General features: G+C 37.4%; 1 protein-coding gene across 8 annotated transcripts in view; it reads left to right on the top strand.

Annotated features, from left to right (window-relative positions):
- The window catches only part of DGKH (diacylglycerol kinase eta), a 175,631-nt gene that overhangs the window by 110,811 nt on the left and 50,198 nt on the right, over positions 1-14,622 (top strand). For all 8 annotated transcript variants that reach the window (XR_003682539.2, XR_003682538.2, XM_055089442.1 and 5 more), the window contains 5 exons: positions 3,254-3,356; positions 4,478-4,637; positions 6,431-6,539; positions 6,657-6,796; positions 10,142-10,226. Coding sequence is in view for 6 of the 8 variants with exons in the window: in XM_055089442.1 (XP_054945417.1) it covers positions 3,254-3,356; positions 4,478-4,637; positions 6,431-6,539; positions 6,657-6,796; positions 10,142-10,226 (597 nt within the window). In the remaining 2 variants the exon portion in view is untranslated. The remainder of the gene's footprint in view (positions 1-3,253; positions 3,357-4,477; positions 4,638-6,430; positions 6,540-6,656; positions 6,797-10,141; positions 10,227-14,622) is intronic.

Here is a 14,622-nt window from a genome sequence, read left to right as displayed (position 1 = left end):
GCGCAGGCTCAGTAGTTCTGGCTCACGGGCCTAGTTGCTCTGCGGCATGTGGGATCTTCCCAGACCAGGGCTCGAACCCGTGTCCCCTGCATTAGCAGGCAGATTCTCAACCACTGCGCCACCAGGGAAGCCCAGTCCTACAATTTTTTAGTCAGGCCTGATAGACAATCTTGTGTTTCTTTTTTGGTTTTGTTTTTAATTCTTTTTGGCCGCACTGCCCGGCACGCGGGGATCTTAGTTCTCCACCAGGGATGGAACCCGCGCCCCCTGCAGTGGAAGCGCAGGAGTCTTAACCACTGGGCTGCCAGCGAAGTCCCCTCTTTTTCATTTTTGAATCGAACATGATTCTCTTCATCCCCATGCTTTTGTTATTCTTCATCGATTGCCTCTTTTATTGACATAGGTGTTACTTTTTATTTCTTTTATCCCATTTAATATAATATGCAGACTGTATTAGATATCTCTTTGGAGTTTTGGTGCAAACCTAACCCTGAAAACCCCCTTCTGCTGTTCCTTATTTTAAAGGAGTGCTCACGTAAACAAGATTATAAATCAAGATTCCATCCCACCTAAGATTTATTTTTGGGGGGGACAACCACTGATGTATGCATCTACCACTATTTCTTGTTTTTATATATAATTTTATGCAGTGTCTCACAGAACTAACCCCCGAGGTTTTTTTTTTTTTTTTAATAATTCTGCAGCATTTCTATTGATCGATTGATTGATTGATTGGCTGTGTTGGGTCTTCGTTTCTGTGCGGGGGCTTTTTTTATATATAATTTTATGCAGTGTCTCACAGAACTAACCCCCGAGGTTTTTTTTTTTTTAATAATTCTACAGCATTTCTATTGATCGATTGATTGATTGATTGGCTGTGTTGGGTCTTCGTTTCTGTGCGAGGGCTTTCTCTAGTTGTGGCGAGCGGGGGCCACTCTTCAGCACGGTGCGTGGGCCTCTCACTGTCGCGGCCTCTCTTGTTGTGGAGCACGGGCTCCAGACGCGCAGGCTCAGCAGTTGTGGCGCACGGGCCCAGTTGCTCCGCGGCATGTGGGATCTTCCCAGACCAGGGCTCGAACCCGTGTCCCCTGCATCGGCAGGCGGACTCTCAACCACGGCGCCACCAGGGAAGCCCCTACCACTATTTTTATTAGTCTGCATTTACTGAAGTCTATTTCTCTACTTCTGGAACTTTAGCTATTCTTTTATAACATTTTGAAAAGAAAGCAGGTCATCTGTGTGATGAGTTATTTTAGAAAGGTTTTATGTAAGTTGTCTTTACCTGTAATATATAGGTCTCTACTTGGGTTTAGTCAATAGTTGTCTTTTTCTATTGTAGTTGATTTACAATGTTGTGTGAGTTTCAGGCGTACAGCACAGTGACTCAGTTATACCTACATATATATGTTTATGTATTCTTTTTCAGATTCTTTTCCTTTATAGGTTATTACAAAATATTGAGTATAGTTCCCTGTGCTATATAATAGATCCTTGTTGGTTATCTATTTGATATATCATAGTGTGTATATGTTAATCCCACACTCCTAATTTATCCCACAGACAGAGCAAACAAACTTCTGGTAACCAAAAGGGAAAGCGGGGGAGGGATAAATTAGTCAGCAGTTTTTAAACTTTATTAAGTTTAACAGTAGGAGTTTAAAAAAAAAAGCAGTAGGAGTTAAATTTGGTTTTTTACTTGCTTGTTCTACTCTCTGCCACATTTTAAAAGTTTCGCAAATGGGACAGAAGTATCATTACAGACTGTAGAAGGGATGATTCTAGAATGTCTTTCCTCTTTTTTCCTGGCAAACTTAAATATCACCTTTGCATGAAATCATTCCATGTGTCAGTTAGACATGCAGGTCTCTGGGCCACCGTCACTTTTGTTACATGCCTCTTAATCTTGGACTTCCTATACACTATCATTTATCCATTATGATATTATGATGCCTTTAAAATATGAGTTTCTAACAGCAAAACATCGAGTGTCTAAACATAGTCACCTGGTGCAAAACAAAACCAAACCACTGTTCCACAATCCTAATAGTCATAGTTCCACAATCCTAATAACTCTTAATTTTTCCAGCTGTTGTCCAATCTCTGGGCATAGTTTTACCTTTTCTGTAAAAATAGTGAAGGTACAATTTTATCTCTGCTTTTCTCATTTAACATTGTTATAATCATAGAGCAAAATGCCCTATGATTCTCATACGTTTTAAATTCCTTTTAAAGCGATCTGTGCCTGCTCATTTTTCTAAAATCCATTTGGATTGTTAATGATTATAAGTCATAACAGGAAACGGTCCAAAATTAGGTCATCAGCAGAACAAGAATCGCTATGAAATTTCAATTATTTTCTCAAAAGTTTTGATAAATACATGTTTAATTGATATGCCACTTTTCTAAAAGGACTAATGAAATAAAGCCTTATTAAATAAGTGCTTTATGAAGTGCCTGCTCTTACTAATAAAACATTTAAAGGCTCTCTAGTTGAGTACATACATTATTCTAAATTGCCTGGGCCCTACTTGATATGTTTGCCCTGCTTGAGTGACCTTGAAACTTTTTTTTTCTACAGAGTTAACACACTTGCTGAGTGCCTGTGATGTGTATCATTTTCCAAGATGAGGGGGCAATAATAGGACCTTTTCCTTTTCCTTACAGAGCCAGAAGTCTAGCTGAGAACATAGGCATGGATGTACTTATAACTATAATAACATGACAATATTATAAAAGAGGTGTGAATAGAAAGTTATAGATCACTGCAGAAAGAGCAGACACATTACAGATTGTATTTATCTTCATTAAATTCTGTAAGAATTTTATAAGGTAGATGTCATCATCATTTCCTATGGACAATGATATTGACACTCACTGGTTCGCTTCCCTTCTTCCTTCCCCGCTCTCTCCCTCCTTTCCTCCTTTGCTCCCTCCCTTCCTTCCTCCCTTCCTCTGCACTTCTTCCTCTTCTCTTCCGCTCTCCTTCCCTTCACCAGGCATTTATTGACTACATACTACTTGCCTGAGACAATCATGAAAACAGGCTGTACAGACCAAATCAAATTCCCATCTCTAAAATGATTAGGCCATTCCTTAGAAGTATAAATATTGTGTCATTACAGTAATTTATGAATTACTGAACATTTTGGGATGCACTTGATCTTCATTTACCAGTTCCTTAGACATAATTTATACCCTAATAAAACATTGATGTGTTTTTATGATTCCTGAAGGTTTATTTCATTGTTATTAGGTACACACTGCCTGCAAAGATTTATATCATCCTATATGTCCACTTGGCCAATGTAGAGTATCTGTCATACCTCCAATTGCACTGAACAGCACCGATTCTGATGGTATGTAGCAGTAGTGTAAGTATGTATATTCCTGGTATATCAAATGTTGGTATGTACATCTATTTTCCTAGAATAAATAGAACTGTAATTGGTTATTCTGGTTAGTTTTTATATAATAATTCCATTTCAATTGCCGAACAGTACATTTAATTTATAAAAGAATGTTTTAAAATTAAGGTGTAGAAACATAACTATTAACACAGTGGTGAAATTACGGTGCATAAGACTTAACATTTCAGCAAATAAAATAAGATCGTTATTCTGTAACAAAATGCAATAAAAGATTAATTTTTTATAAGCAATTTTTCCCCCTCCGTAATTGAAGCTGCCCATTAGCATAGCTCTTATTGAAATGTGTTTTCTTACCATTTCATTGTAGGAATTTTTACTCCTATAAATTCATTCACTTTTTCTGGAATTTTACAACTTAATTGTACGTACTGAAGAACCTGTTTACGGCACTGGTTTTGGAATAGCATACTAATAACTTCCTTGTAAGCAAACCATATTACAAAAGGCTTTTACCATAAACTCTTATCAGTGTTTTGCATCGATAAAGTGCCTTATGCTTTTCAACCTTTTTATATAAATGATGCCAGTAGATATCATAGGTATTATAAGCTGCAGAAGATATGATTTGTTAACCTGTGTTATTAACAGCCCCCCCCACCAAGCCCTGATATATCAAAGTTCTGTTATTTATTATAAGATTCAAAAATAGTTTCTAAGGTCTTATCAAGGAGGAGTTAAATATAATGCTGAAAATGAACATGAATCCTTTAACAATTGTGAATTTATAGACTATGATTGGTTTCTCTTAATAATTAAGTGTTGTTAAGGCAGGTGGTGGATCTCAATTTATCTATGATTAATACTTTTACCATCTTTGGTATGATTTTTCATTATAGTGCACATTTTAAAAGATAAGTTCTATGGTCTTAGTATGTAAATAATAAACCTGTCTCCTTTTGGGGGTGCTAAATGATAACATTGTTAAAGTAATAAACAAGGTTCTTTATTTATGAATTTATCTTTTTTCCTCTGAAGTTTTTTTAAGAGTTTAAAAAGAGAAAGCTGTACGTATTGATCTTGTGCTGTGTTTTGTTTCTTTTTTTTAACAGGTTTCTGTAGAGCAACATTTTCATTCTGTGTTAGTCCTCTATTGGTTTTTGTCAATTCTAAGAGTGGAGATAATCAGGGAGTAAAGTTTCTTCGCCGATTTAAACAGTTACTAAATCCAGCTCAGGTGTTTGATTTGATGAATGGCGGTCCTCATTTAGGGTAATTGATTATTGATAAATCTCGTTTGAATGATATGTAGCACTGAGCACAAAATACACTTGGTTTTTCAGCTGATGAAAATTGCAGATTCATCTAGACATCTCTGTGTTGATCTTCTGACATCTCCCTTTTTTTAAAGTTCTGATTATAAATTTTAACATAAACCTTTTGATATTTATATATCTTCCTTGGGTGCTGAAAGTTCTAAAATTTGTTTAGAAAATGTTTTAGAATATATCCTACATCAAACAGTTCTGTTTGCTTAGCTCTACAAAGTAGATCAACTTGTGTAAATATAGAAATACAAAAAATAACTTGAGAAAATGATTTGCATGGGAGGGTAGTATTGAGTTGTATGTAATACAAATAATCAATTATTTAACCAAAGCACAGATACTGTTGTGGGCCTCCAGGACAGGTCCTCAAGGATTTCAGACTCAGTTCCCATACATGACAAAAGAGTACTTTTGTTAATTGTTCATTTCAAACTTTCTGGAATGTCATATAACCTAAAATCTGAGGGGAAAAGCTTAAATATATTTTCAAGAGGGAAAATATGCCTTGAGGCACTTTGAATACATTTTTAGTGTATATATATGATTTTTGTTGAAGAGGTGATATTGTGTCATCTGACCCAAGAGCCTGCGATCTCCTTATAATTTACTCACACCAACTCGTCTTTTCTCTTGGGTTCCACTGTCACCTTAAATCATAAACACAGAAGTAGAAATGAAGATTTTAGATACCAGTTCCTGAGAAGGCCTTTGTGTTTTGGGATTTAGCCCTCTCCTATCTTCTCTGTTTCTCTCCTCAGTCTCTCCTTGTGCCTCTTTTCACTGTGTCCTTTCAGGGTCTTCATTCTTGTTTCCATTGCCTATTTCTTGCTGTCTCAAGCCCTTCTGGTCCCATGAGTGCCGGTCTTCTTCATTTGAACCCAGCTCTTTCCTTACGTGCTTGTACCTCCCTTCCTTTCTCCTGCATGTGTCCTGACACTTCCTCATCTAGCCTCTCTCCTCACCTTTGTCTCTCCCATTGCTGGTTAGCTTTGTCTCCCTTTCTAGCATATCTGTTTTATAATCCTTGATGGTTCCAATATCTTATATCTTTGACATTTATTTTTTCTACCCATCCTCTAAAATTCTGAGGAACTCCCTTTGTGAAACTTCTTGAGATTGTCTCCATATTTTTTCAACTTTCCACAACACTTGAGGTGTACAAAGGTACATTCACAGGGTGAAATGCGTCAAAATTTGAGGTGAGGGAAGACAGAAGTAAAAAGATTGACCTGAGAATAGGAAAAGAGGAAGCAAAACAGCTACTGGGAGTATGGCGGGGGTACATTGGGCAAGGTTTGGTGGGTCTCTTTAGGAACTGCCCCTGTGCCACTCAGGGGCATCATTGCCCTAGATTCTCCTCCCTGGTTTGTAAAATGCTACTCATGGAAATAACATATCCTTGTGAAGTAAAGAGAAAAGTCAGGGCTCTTACCATCTCCTATCACTTACCTTTCATTCTCTCTCCTGGGTTCTGCTTCTTTTTTGTTTTCTCATTTCTCACTCCCCTTTTTTCCTAATTTTATCTCCATTTCTACTTATAATCTCCTTTCTGCTTTATGATTAAGACATTTTCTTGAGTTACACATTGCACTCAAATTGATTTTTATAGTATAATTCATATGTAAGAGTTCTTATGTTTAATCTGAACATGAATACCAATAACTAACAGGATGACAAAGAATTGGGGAACGTGATTTTTATTTCTTTATACTAAAATAAAATACTGTTTTCTTTCAGTTTAAGATTATTCCAGAAGTTTGACAATTTCCGGATTCTTGTTTGTGGAGGAGATGGAAGTGTAGGTTGGGTTTTGTCAGAAATCGATAAGCTCAACTTGAATAAACAGGCAAGTGGTCATTCCTTTCACTGCTAGTTATCCTAACCTGCTGACCAGTGGTGTACAGAAATGTTAGAGTCCCTATGTGTCAACTTGTCTGAGGTCTCCTGTGGGGCTGTCTTTCAGTGTCAGCTGGGAGTACTGCCTCTGGGTACAGGAAATGACCTCGCCCGGGTTCTTGGCTGGGGAGGCTCATACGATGACGACACCCAACTTCCTCAGATACTTGAGAAGCTGGAACGAGCCAGCACCAAAATGTTGGACAGGTAATAACAAATTCTCTTCTAAAACTAGATCGAAAGTGGCGTACTGATATCTTTTTTTGATAATTAAAATTGTACTGACGGTAACCCCTGACAGGGGTCCACCCCTGAGGTCTAGAACAGAGCCTGGCACAGAATAGACACTCAATAAATGTGTTTTTTGAGTGAATGAATGAATTGTAAAAAAAAAAAAAATGAGGAAACTAGTTTAATGAATCCATTATTTTAAAGATAATGTAGAAGGCTATGTTGGTACTAATTACTTTTAACTGCTGTTTGGCTCAGAAAGCTTTAATAGTTAATGGGAGGGGCTTTTGATGAGTATAATAGGTATGGTCCCTTCATCTTCTGGTTTCATTAAAACTAGGAAAGACATATAAACCTTAGATTTTTCGGAATATCTCTTCTTAATTATACACATTGAGAAGGAATTGAACCAACAAAATACTAAAAAACATAATCTTTTCCCAGGGACAGGGAAGTGTTAGGAAGACAGCTTCACGTGAAGGAACTATCACTGTTTTTATGGTATCCTCGACGTGCATCTCTTAACTGCTTTCCCTCTAAATGCCCCACATGTAAAAAGAAATCACAGTGTGTGTGCCCTGAGTATTATGCAGGAGGTGTTTAGAATTGGGGTATAGGGAGCAACCAGGGCTCAGTAAGCAGTAACCTCCATCCTAAGTGGGACACAAATGTCAAAATCTCATTATAAATTTGAGCTAGCATGAATCAAAACAACTTTGATAGGATTAGCCATCTGTGGCACTCTTCCCGAAAATAACAAAATCTCATCAGGGAGCCACCAATCTAAAATGTAATTACTCTAAAATAAGCTATAACCTAATTAATTGTAACCTTGCCTGACATAAGATAATGTTGTAATGGCTGATTCTTTTGCTGACAGAATATTTAAAAAGAAAGCTGGGCTGGCAAGCATTTGTCTGTGTTTATCCCAAACCAGTCATGAGAGGGATCCCCCAGTAGTTTGGGAGCATAAAGTGGACTCAGTCTCCAGTCTTTCAAAGAGCCTGGAGGTGGTGTCCCAGACGACTGCCCAGTTCAGTGCTAACCAAACCCCACAAGGTATTTTAAATGGTTTTTTGTTGTAAATTTAAATACCGCCCTCCCCGCAACCTAGGAAATGCTGTGAGGCATTTCCTCTGCTCTGGGTGTGTGCTTTTCCCTTGTAAGTTATAAAAATTAATTTCTCTAGGTGGTTAGCAGAGAAACAACACCCCCTTGGTAAAATTCCTTAATACGGACCTGCAAAAAAAACACAAAAAACAAAAAAACCACAAGAAAAAACAAATCAAAGGGGATTAAAAAAGCTAGGACTGTTGTTTAGAAACATAAGACTATTTTGTTCCAGTGCTTTCCTTACTAATTTAAGAATACCATTTGTAAAGAACAGGTGAAAAAATTGATGTTTAATAATATTCCACAGCATATATGCTTTTTCATATATAGTAATTTATTTGACCCTCAAAACAACACTGGCTAAGAAAAGCATCGTTATGACTGTTTTACAAAGATGAAAATTGAGTCTTGCGGAGACAGTGGAGTAACAGTGAATAGTATTTTTTGTCTGCCTGGCACTTCTAGTTACTTTACTTGATAAAGTATCGTCTCGTTTAATCCTCACTGTACAATTTAGAAATGGCTAATATCATTATCATCTCCATCTTACAGGTAGAAAGGCTCAGGAGGTTTTTATATTAGCAGTGTCATATAGCTAATAAGTGGTTGAACTGGCTGTCCGCACTGAAATCCAGACTCTCCTTCCCAGGGGCTTTCAACACTGCACTCTCTGTTTAATGCACATACTCACCAAATGGGTCCGTAACTTCTGCCTTCAACTCTGCTTAGCTGGTACCAATAAGCATCCCCTCCTGACTTGTGCTGCCACTTTCTCCCGTTTCATCAGCTCCAATCATTGCCTATAAAGGGAGGAGGTATAGCATGAAAGGTGCAAGGACATTTGGGTGGATTTCTTTCCAAATTCTTTAACCATCCTTTGACCAGAGAAGTATTGCCAGATATACGGAACTGGACTTTCATGTTTCCAATTGTGATTTTCCCTATTTGAGAGTTTACAAAGTTTAATTATTTTATTTGTTGCTTGTACTACATCTGTTTCTGCGCTAGAATACAAGCTTTATTAGAGAGGTCTTATTCAATTTTGTATTTCCAGACCCTGGAATACTGTCACTTTGAGACATTCAGTACATATCTGTTGCGTGGATGAATGAAGGAATGGATGACTTTTTGTGCTCAAATGTATATTTACAGTATATTCATGTCAAGAGTTGAATAGTAGCTACACACATCTATTTCATTAACACATCCTAACATATAACCTATGTCTTTTGGGGAATTCTCCCAGAATTTGAATTTTTATGCAAAGGCTTATTAGTCTGAATGACACTCTAGGCTCTCTTTACATACTGATGCTAATCTTGGGATTTTCCTCTAGGTTCTATCACTGGCATCCACTGTGATATGCTTTTCTTAAAATCCATGTGTTACAGTACCGCTCTTACTATGCTTTGTGTCTTTGAAAGATCTTTATTTCACATCCTGCTACTGACAACAATAATGTCCCTACCCAATCGTTCTTCCCAAATTTTGAAATTATTTTAGATAGAAGACTGGATTTATCTGGAGTTGATTGCTTTTCTCTAACACCAAATGATTCAATGTTTGGTTTGAAATGAATATTTACAGCTAATTGAAATAAATTTGCCTCAATTAAGTATTATTTCTATTAATTTTCTCCTCTCAATCCCACGCTTACTTTCTTAATGGTAAGAAGGACTATTTAGCTAATTTTCATAATTTTCATTTCATGTCTGTATCAGCTGACTTGGCAAGACAGATTGTTACATGCAGAATGATTTATTTTTCGTAGGTACTACGCGTTTGTTTAATGTAGGACATGTTTTAGAATTTGGGGCTGTGACCCATTAGCAACTTATATAATCTAGTTAGAAATTGCAGTGAGCATTATTTAAAAAGTGAAACAGAAAGGAATAGAAAAGTCAGAATGCTTTGCACCTAGTGAAGAGGAGAGGTCTTGTTACACATCTGCATTTCTTACTGTGGGCCATAGCCTTCAAATGTTTGGAAGTCACCAGTCAGAGAATTGGTAAGGTATGGAAATCATAAATTATGAATTCAGTATTTTATGAGATTACCCAAAGTCCGTCTCTTCCCATATTTGGTTATTTTAGACACAGTAAACCATAGTTCATGAATATATGTGCATATGTGTGTATGTGAGGTAAGAACAAAGTCAGTGTATTAAATTTTAAAGGAATTTTAGACCAAAGATTTTTCTCCCTTCAGGTGGAGCATAATGACCTATGAACTCAAATTGCCAGCAAAGGCTTCTCTACTTCCAGAACCTCCAGAAGCGTCTGAAGAATTTTATGTAAGACTTTAACTCTTTATCTATTTATCAGTTGAAAACGGGGGTGAGTGTCTTGAACACTACAAAACATTATAAGATATGGTAGTATGTTCACTTAATTGTAATTTTTCTTGTTTGGGGTTTGGTCTCATTGACTGCTTCTGGTCCTCTCCTCCAGAGGAAAGAATCCTTACCATCTAGGTTAGTGTCCTTCCATGACAACCACCCTGGGCCTGTGAGTTCAGCCACATCACTCGCCTTTGTGGGTCACATCTTCATGGACCTCAGCTGTTGAGGAGACCACAATGTTGGGAGGATTAAAGGAGGTGATGAGTGTGTGGAAAGCACCAGGCATGCAGGTTCCCTTGCTCCCACCCCGATAGATGGTTCTCCCTGAATATTCCACCTGCCTACTTACTCTTACCAACCGGGCTCCGGGGAAGCCAGCTGATGCCAGGCTCCTGTTAGCTTTCACTCATCTTCTGCTTCACCCACGAGCACCTGTTTGAATATAAGATGTTCGCCCAGCTCCAGACACACATCAATACTCGTCACCAAGATATTGTATTAGAATTTCTCGCTTCCTGCTTTCCCTGCTGTGTTGAGGATGCCTCAGGACAGGCCTCTAGATTAAGTCTGTGGATCAAGATAAAACAAAGGAAGACAGTGCACTTCATTCCATCCCTGCCACAGACCATTAATAACTACAGTTTTTAGACGTTCTTAAAGATTCAGCACTCTGATTAAACGTCAAAGCACTGGAGATTTCAAACAACCTAATTTTCAGAGGATTATTCTCTGACTCACTAAGACCATTTGATCTATAATAGCTTATTTTTCCCTCTAGGAAAATTCATCTGTTTATTTTACAGTTGAAATCTTTGTTTTGTCATTAAGAAAATTATGATCTTGTCAAAACTAAGGAAAGGAATGATAACTAGAAACATGGGCTATTCCTTAAAGAAGCTAATTGTATTTAATTTTTTTCCCTGATATAAAAATAGCAAAAACTGCTTCTAAAAATTTTGGAAAATACAAAAATATATAAAAAAGAAGGTAAAAATTTTATTTACAGTCCTGCCACCCAGAGGTAATTACTACAAAAGATTAATATATTTACAACTTTATTTCCAGCAGCATTTTTTTATATTATTATTTTATTCAACTATAAACATAGTGTTTTCATAGGAACCAATCTTTTTTCATAATAGTATTTTTTAAATGTTATTAATTTTCTCTCCAAAGAGACAAAAGGGGCATTATTTTGCTCTTCTTACTTCAAGATGTCTATTTCCTAGCCTATAAGATAAAGTCAGACAGTTTACTTTTATCATATATGTAGTCACTAAATATGAGGTACAATTAATTGTAACTACACGGAAGAAAGCTCTTTTTTAGTGTAAAGGAGTTTTGAATGAAACTTCATGTATTTTGCTTTTTCATTAAAGTATTTCATAACAAAGAGATAATGTGCCTTAAGATTACAGGTTAAATGAGTGTTCTTTGTCACTCTCACCAGTCACTGTGTGACTTCTTTGCCTTGAAAACTGAAATAAAAGTAAGCTAAATATTCCTTCTTCGTAGGCTCAATCTAATTTTCCAGCTTATATTTTTATTCCCTTATGCATGATTGTGAAATTACTGGGTTTTTTTGATATTCCTTAAAAGGCCACAAAATGTGGTTGATCTTCTTATTAACTGTTAGCATTCTGCTGGCACCATAGAATTATAGAGCTTAAGGAATTGTGACAGTTTTATTGATTAATTCCTTATGGCCATAATTAAGTAATTCAATTTGTTGTTTTACTTTTTGAACATTGTAAGAATAGTGATTCCATGATTTCCTTCAGTAACAATGATTCTATTGCTTAATACTCAATATCAGAAAATGTATTGTTTACATTTAATGTAAAATCCCTATGCCATCAGGTTCTCCTCTCCTCTACCCCTTGGTGAATGAATATGCATCTCTCCATTGGCCTCATACTAGTTCACTCTGTTCTCACCTCAAGTCTCAGCTTAGGTATCACTCATTCCAGGTGTCCACCACTCACTCCAAGTGGTCCTCCCTCATCTCCCCCAAGTCCTACATCTGTGTCTTTCTTCAGTAGTTCCACAGCCCCCTTCACCTTCCATCATCTTAGTGCTATCACACTGTAAGGATCAGGCAATGTATATTATTCACTCACCATTGTATTGTCATCTGGTACGATGACTGGCACAAAGTAGACAGTGAATTAAAGATTAGTATTGTTAGGGAATTCCCTGAAGGCCCAGTGGTTAGGACTTGGCACTTTCACTGCTGTGGCCCTGGTTCAATCCCTGGTCGTGGAAATAAGATCCCACAGGCTGTGCAGCATGGCTTAAAAAAAAAATTTCATATTGTTAACTTCTTTTAATCTAAATACCAAACCGTATTAGAACAATGGACATCTTGACATCAAAGCCCTCTGGCCTTATGTATTCCTTGGAAGCCAGATTCCTACTGCTTTCTTTTTGGATTAAAAGCCTTTTGATGGAGAGGTCATGTTTTTGGTCTCTTCTGTATCATTCCCCAATCATACAAGTCTAGTAAGTCTACAGATGCTTGTTATCAATGCCAAGGTAATCAAAGAAAAGGTGTGAGCTGCTGTACCCCAGTCAACTCCCTGAAAACACAGGAGTGAATGGCCTCAAATTTCTGGAAATGAAAATCTTCTGATTAGTTTATTTCTAAATTTACTCTTATTGAGTAATAAAACTTCTTTCCCCTCAATTCTGTCTGTTTTCTAGCTGCTTGGTAATAGCATGCTATGAAGTTGTAATTTTATTTTTTCTTTCATTCATTCAACAATATTAAGTGCCTGTTGGTACCTGGGACTGGAAATAAAAGACTTACCCTCTAGTTTCAATCAGCTTAGAGCTATGTTTGCCAAGCTGTGTGCCAGGCACCTCAGTGAACTCAGAGGTCTACCATGAGATTCTTTTAAATTTCAGAGAAAACATTGTAATACTCAACATCTGTTGGACATCACAGAAACTACTAGCTTGAGGTAGTACACAGTTTAAATATTAGGTTGCACTACATTCCTTCTGATGACATTATGTTTTTGTGCAGCTGGATTTTCAGTAGCTGCTGTGATATAAAGCAAACTCCACACAAAAATTAGTGTTGAATAGGAAATGAGGGTATCACGGTCCAATCTGATTCTAAGGTTTGAGATGTATACAGTGCCCACAGGCTCACAACTAGTTATTTAAGAATGAAATAAGATATTTCTTTTCTTTTAATTTATGTGTATTATTTTTTTCAAATGGATATTAAGTTGTCAGGACATAAATACTTATTAAGCTGTTTGGACTTAACTACTATTAAGTATTTCTTTTGGCCCTGGGGCACTGTGACGAAACTACTAAGACACTAAGGATGCATGAGCCTAGAAAGTTTGGGAATCTCTGGTCTAGTGGGAGGGCCAGACAAGGAAATGACCAGCAATGTTGAAGTTATTTTCAGGGTATAATGATTGCACAGAAGAGAGGGTTCTTAGCCTGGTAAGTTCAGTGACGTCTTTACAGAAGAGGTTGTACCTAAACTGGGTTTTCAGCACAAAAAAAGAGAAGTAAGAATTAGCTAGTTGAAAAAGAGCATTACGCAGAGCTTGATAGTAAGGACCTTGGTACGTTTGGGGCACCACAAGTAATTCTGTAGAGTTAGAGCATGTGGTGCAGGGGAAGGGCATCAAGAGACAGGGCAGAGGAGAGGAAAGGAGGGTTCAGATCATGGAGAGTCTTACATGTTAGCTGAAGACTTTTGACTTTCTCTAGAAAACTTAGACATGTTAAGCTGGGATGTGGCATGATCAGATTTGTGCTATAGAAAAAAAATCGCTCTGTTGTGAAGTGGAGAATGGTTTGAAAAGGGGCAGGAGAGACAGAGGAAGCCCAACCAGGAGGCTGTTATAGTAATACACCTGATCAATTATGAAATTTATGTTTGACAGATACAATTAGGCAAAGACCAAGACTTGCTTGGTTAGGGTGTGTGTGTGGGGGGGGTGTGATGGAATACGCTCCAGAATCCCTACTTGTAGCTTGTCTGCTCTTCATTAGCCGTGGTTCTTGGGCAAATCACTCACCTGAGCCTTAGGTGTAAAACAGGACAATCAATAGAATAAATACATACAAAGTATTTAATCACAGTGCCTGGTACACAATAAAAAACGTCAACTGTTATAACTTTACCTTCCTAATGCTGCTAAGTGACTACATAATAGCTTAATAAGTGACATCAATAATTTTATCCCAGCTTCCCTGGTGGCGCAGTGGTTAAGAATCCGCCTGCCAATGCAGGGGACATGGGTTCGAGCCCTGGTCCGAGAAGATCCCACATGCCGCAGAGCAACTAAGCCCCTGCGCCACAACTACTGAGCTTGTGCTC

The sequence above is a fragment of the Physeter macrocephalus genome, chromosome 13 (genome assembly GCF_002837175.3).
Source record: "Physeter macrocephalus isolate SW-GA chromosome 13, ASM283717v5, whole genome shotgun sequence".
Classification (NCBI taxonomy): Eukaryota; Metazoa; Chordata; class Mammalia; order Artiodactyla; family Physeteridae; genus Physeter; species Physeter macrocephalus.
Note: the sequence above shows the minus strand (reverse complement) of the source record. Positions and strands in the feature narration are given on the sequence as shown.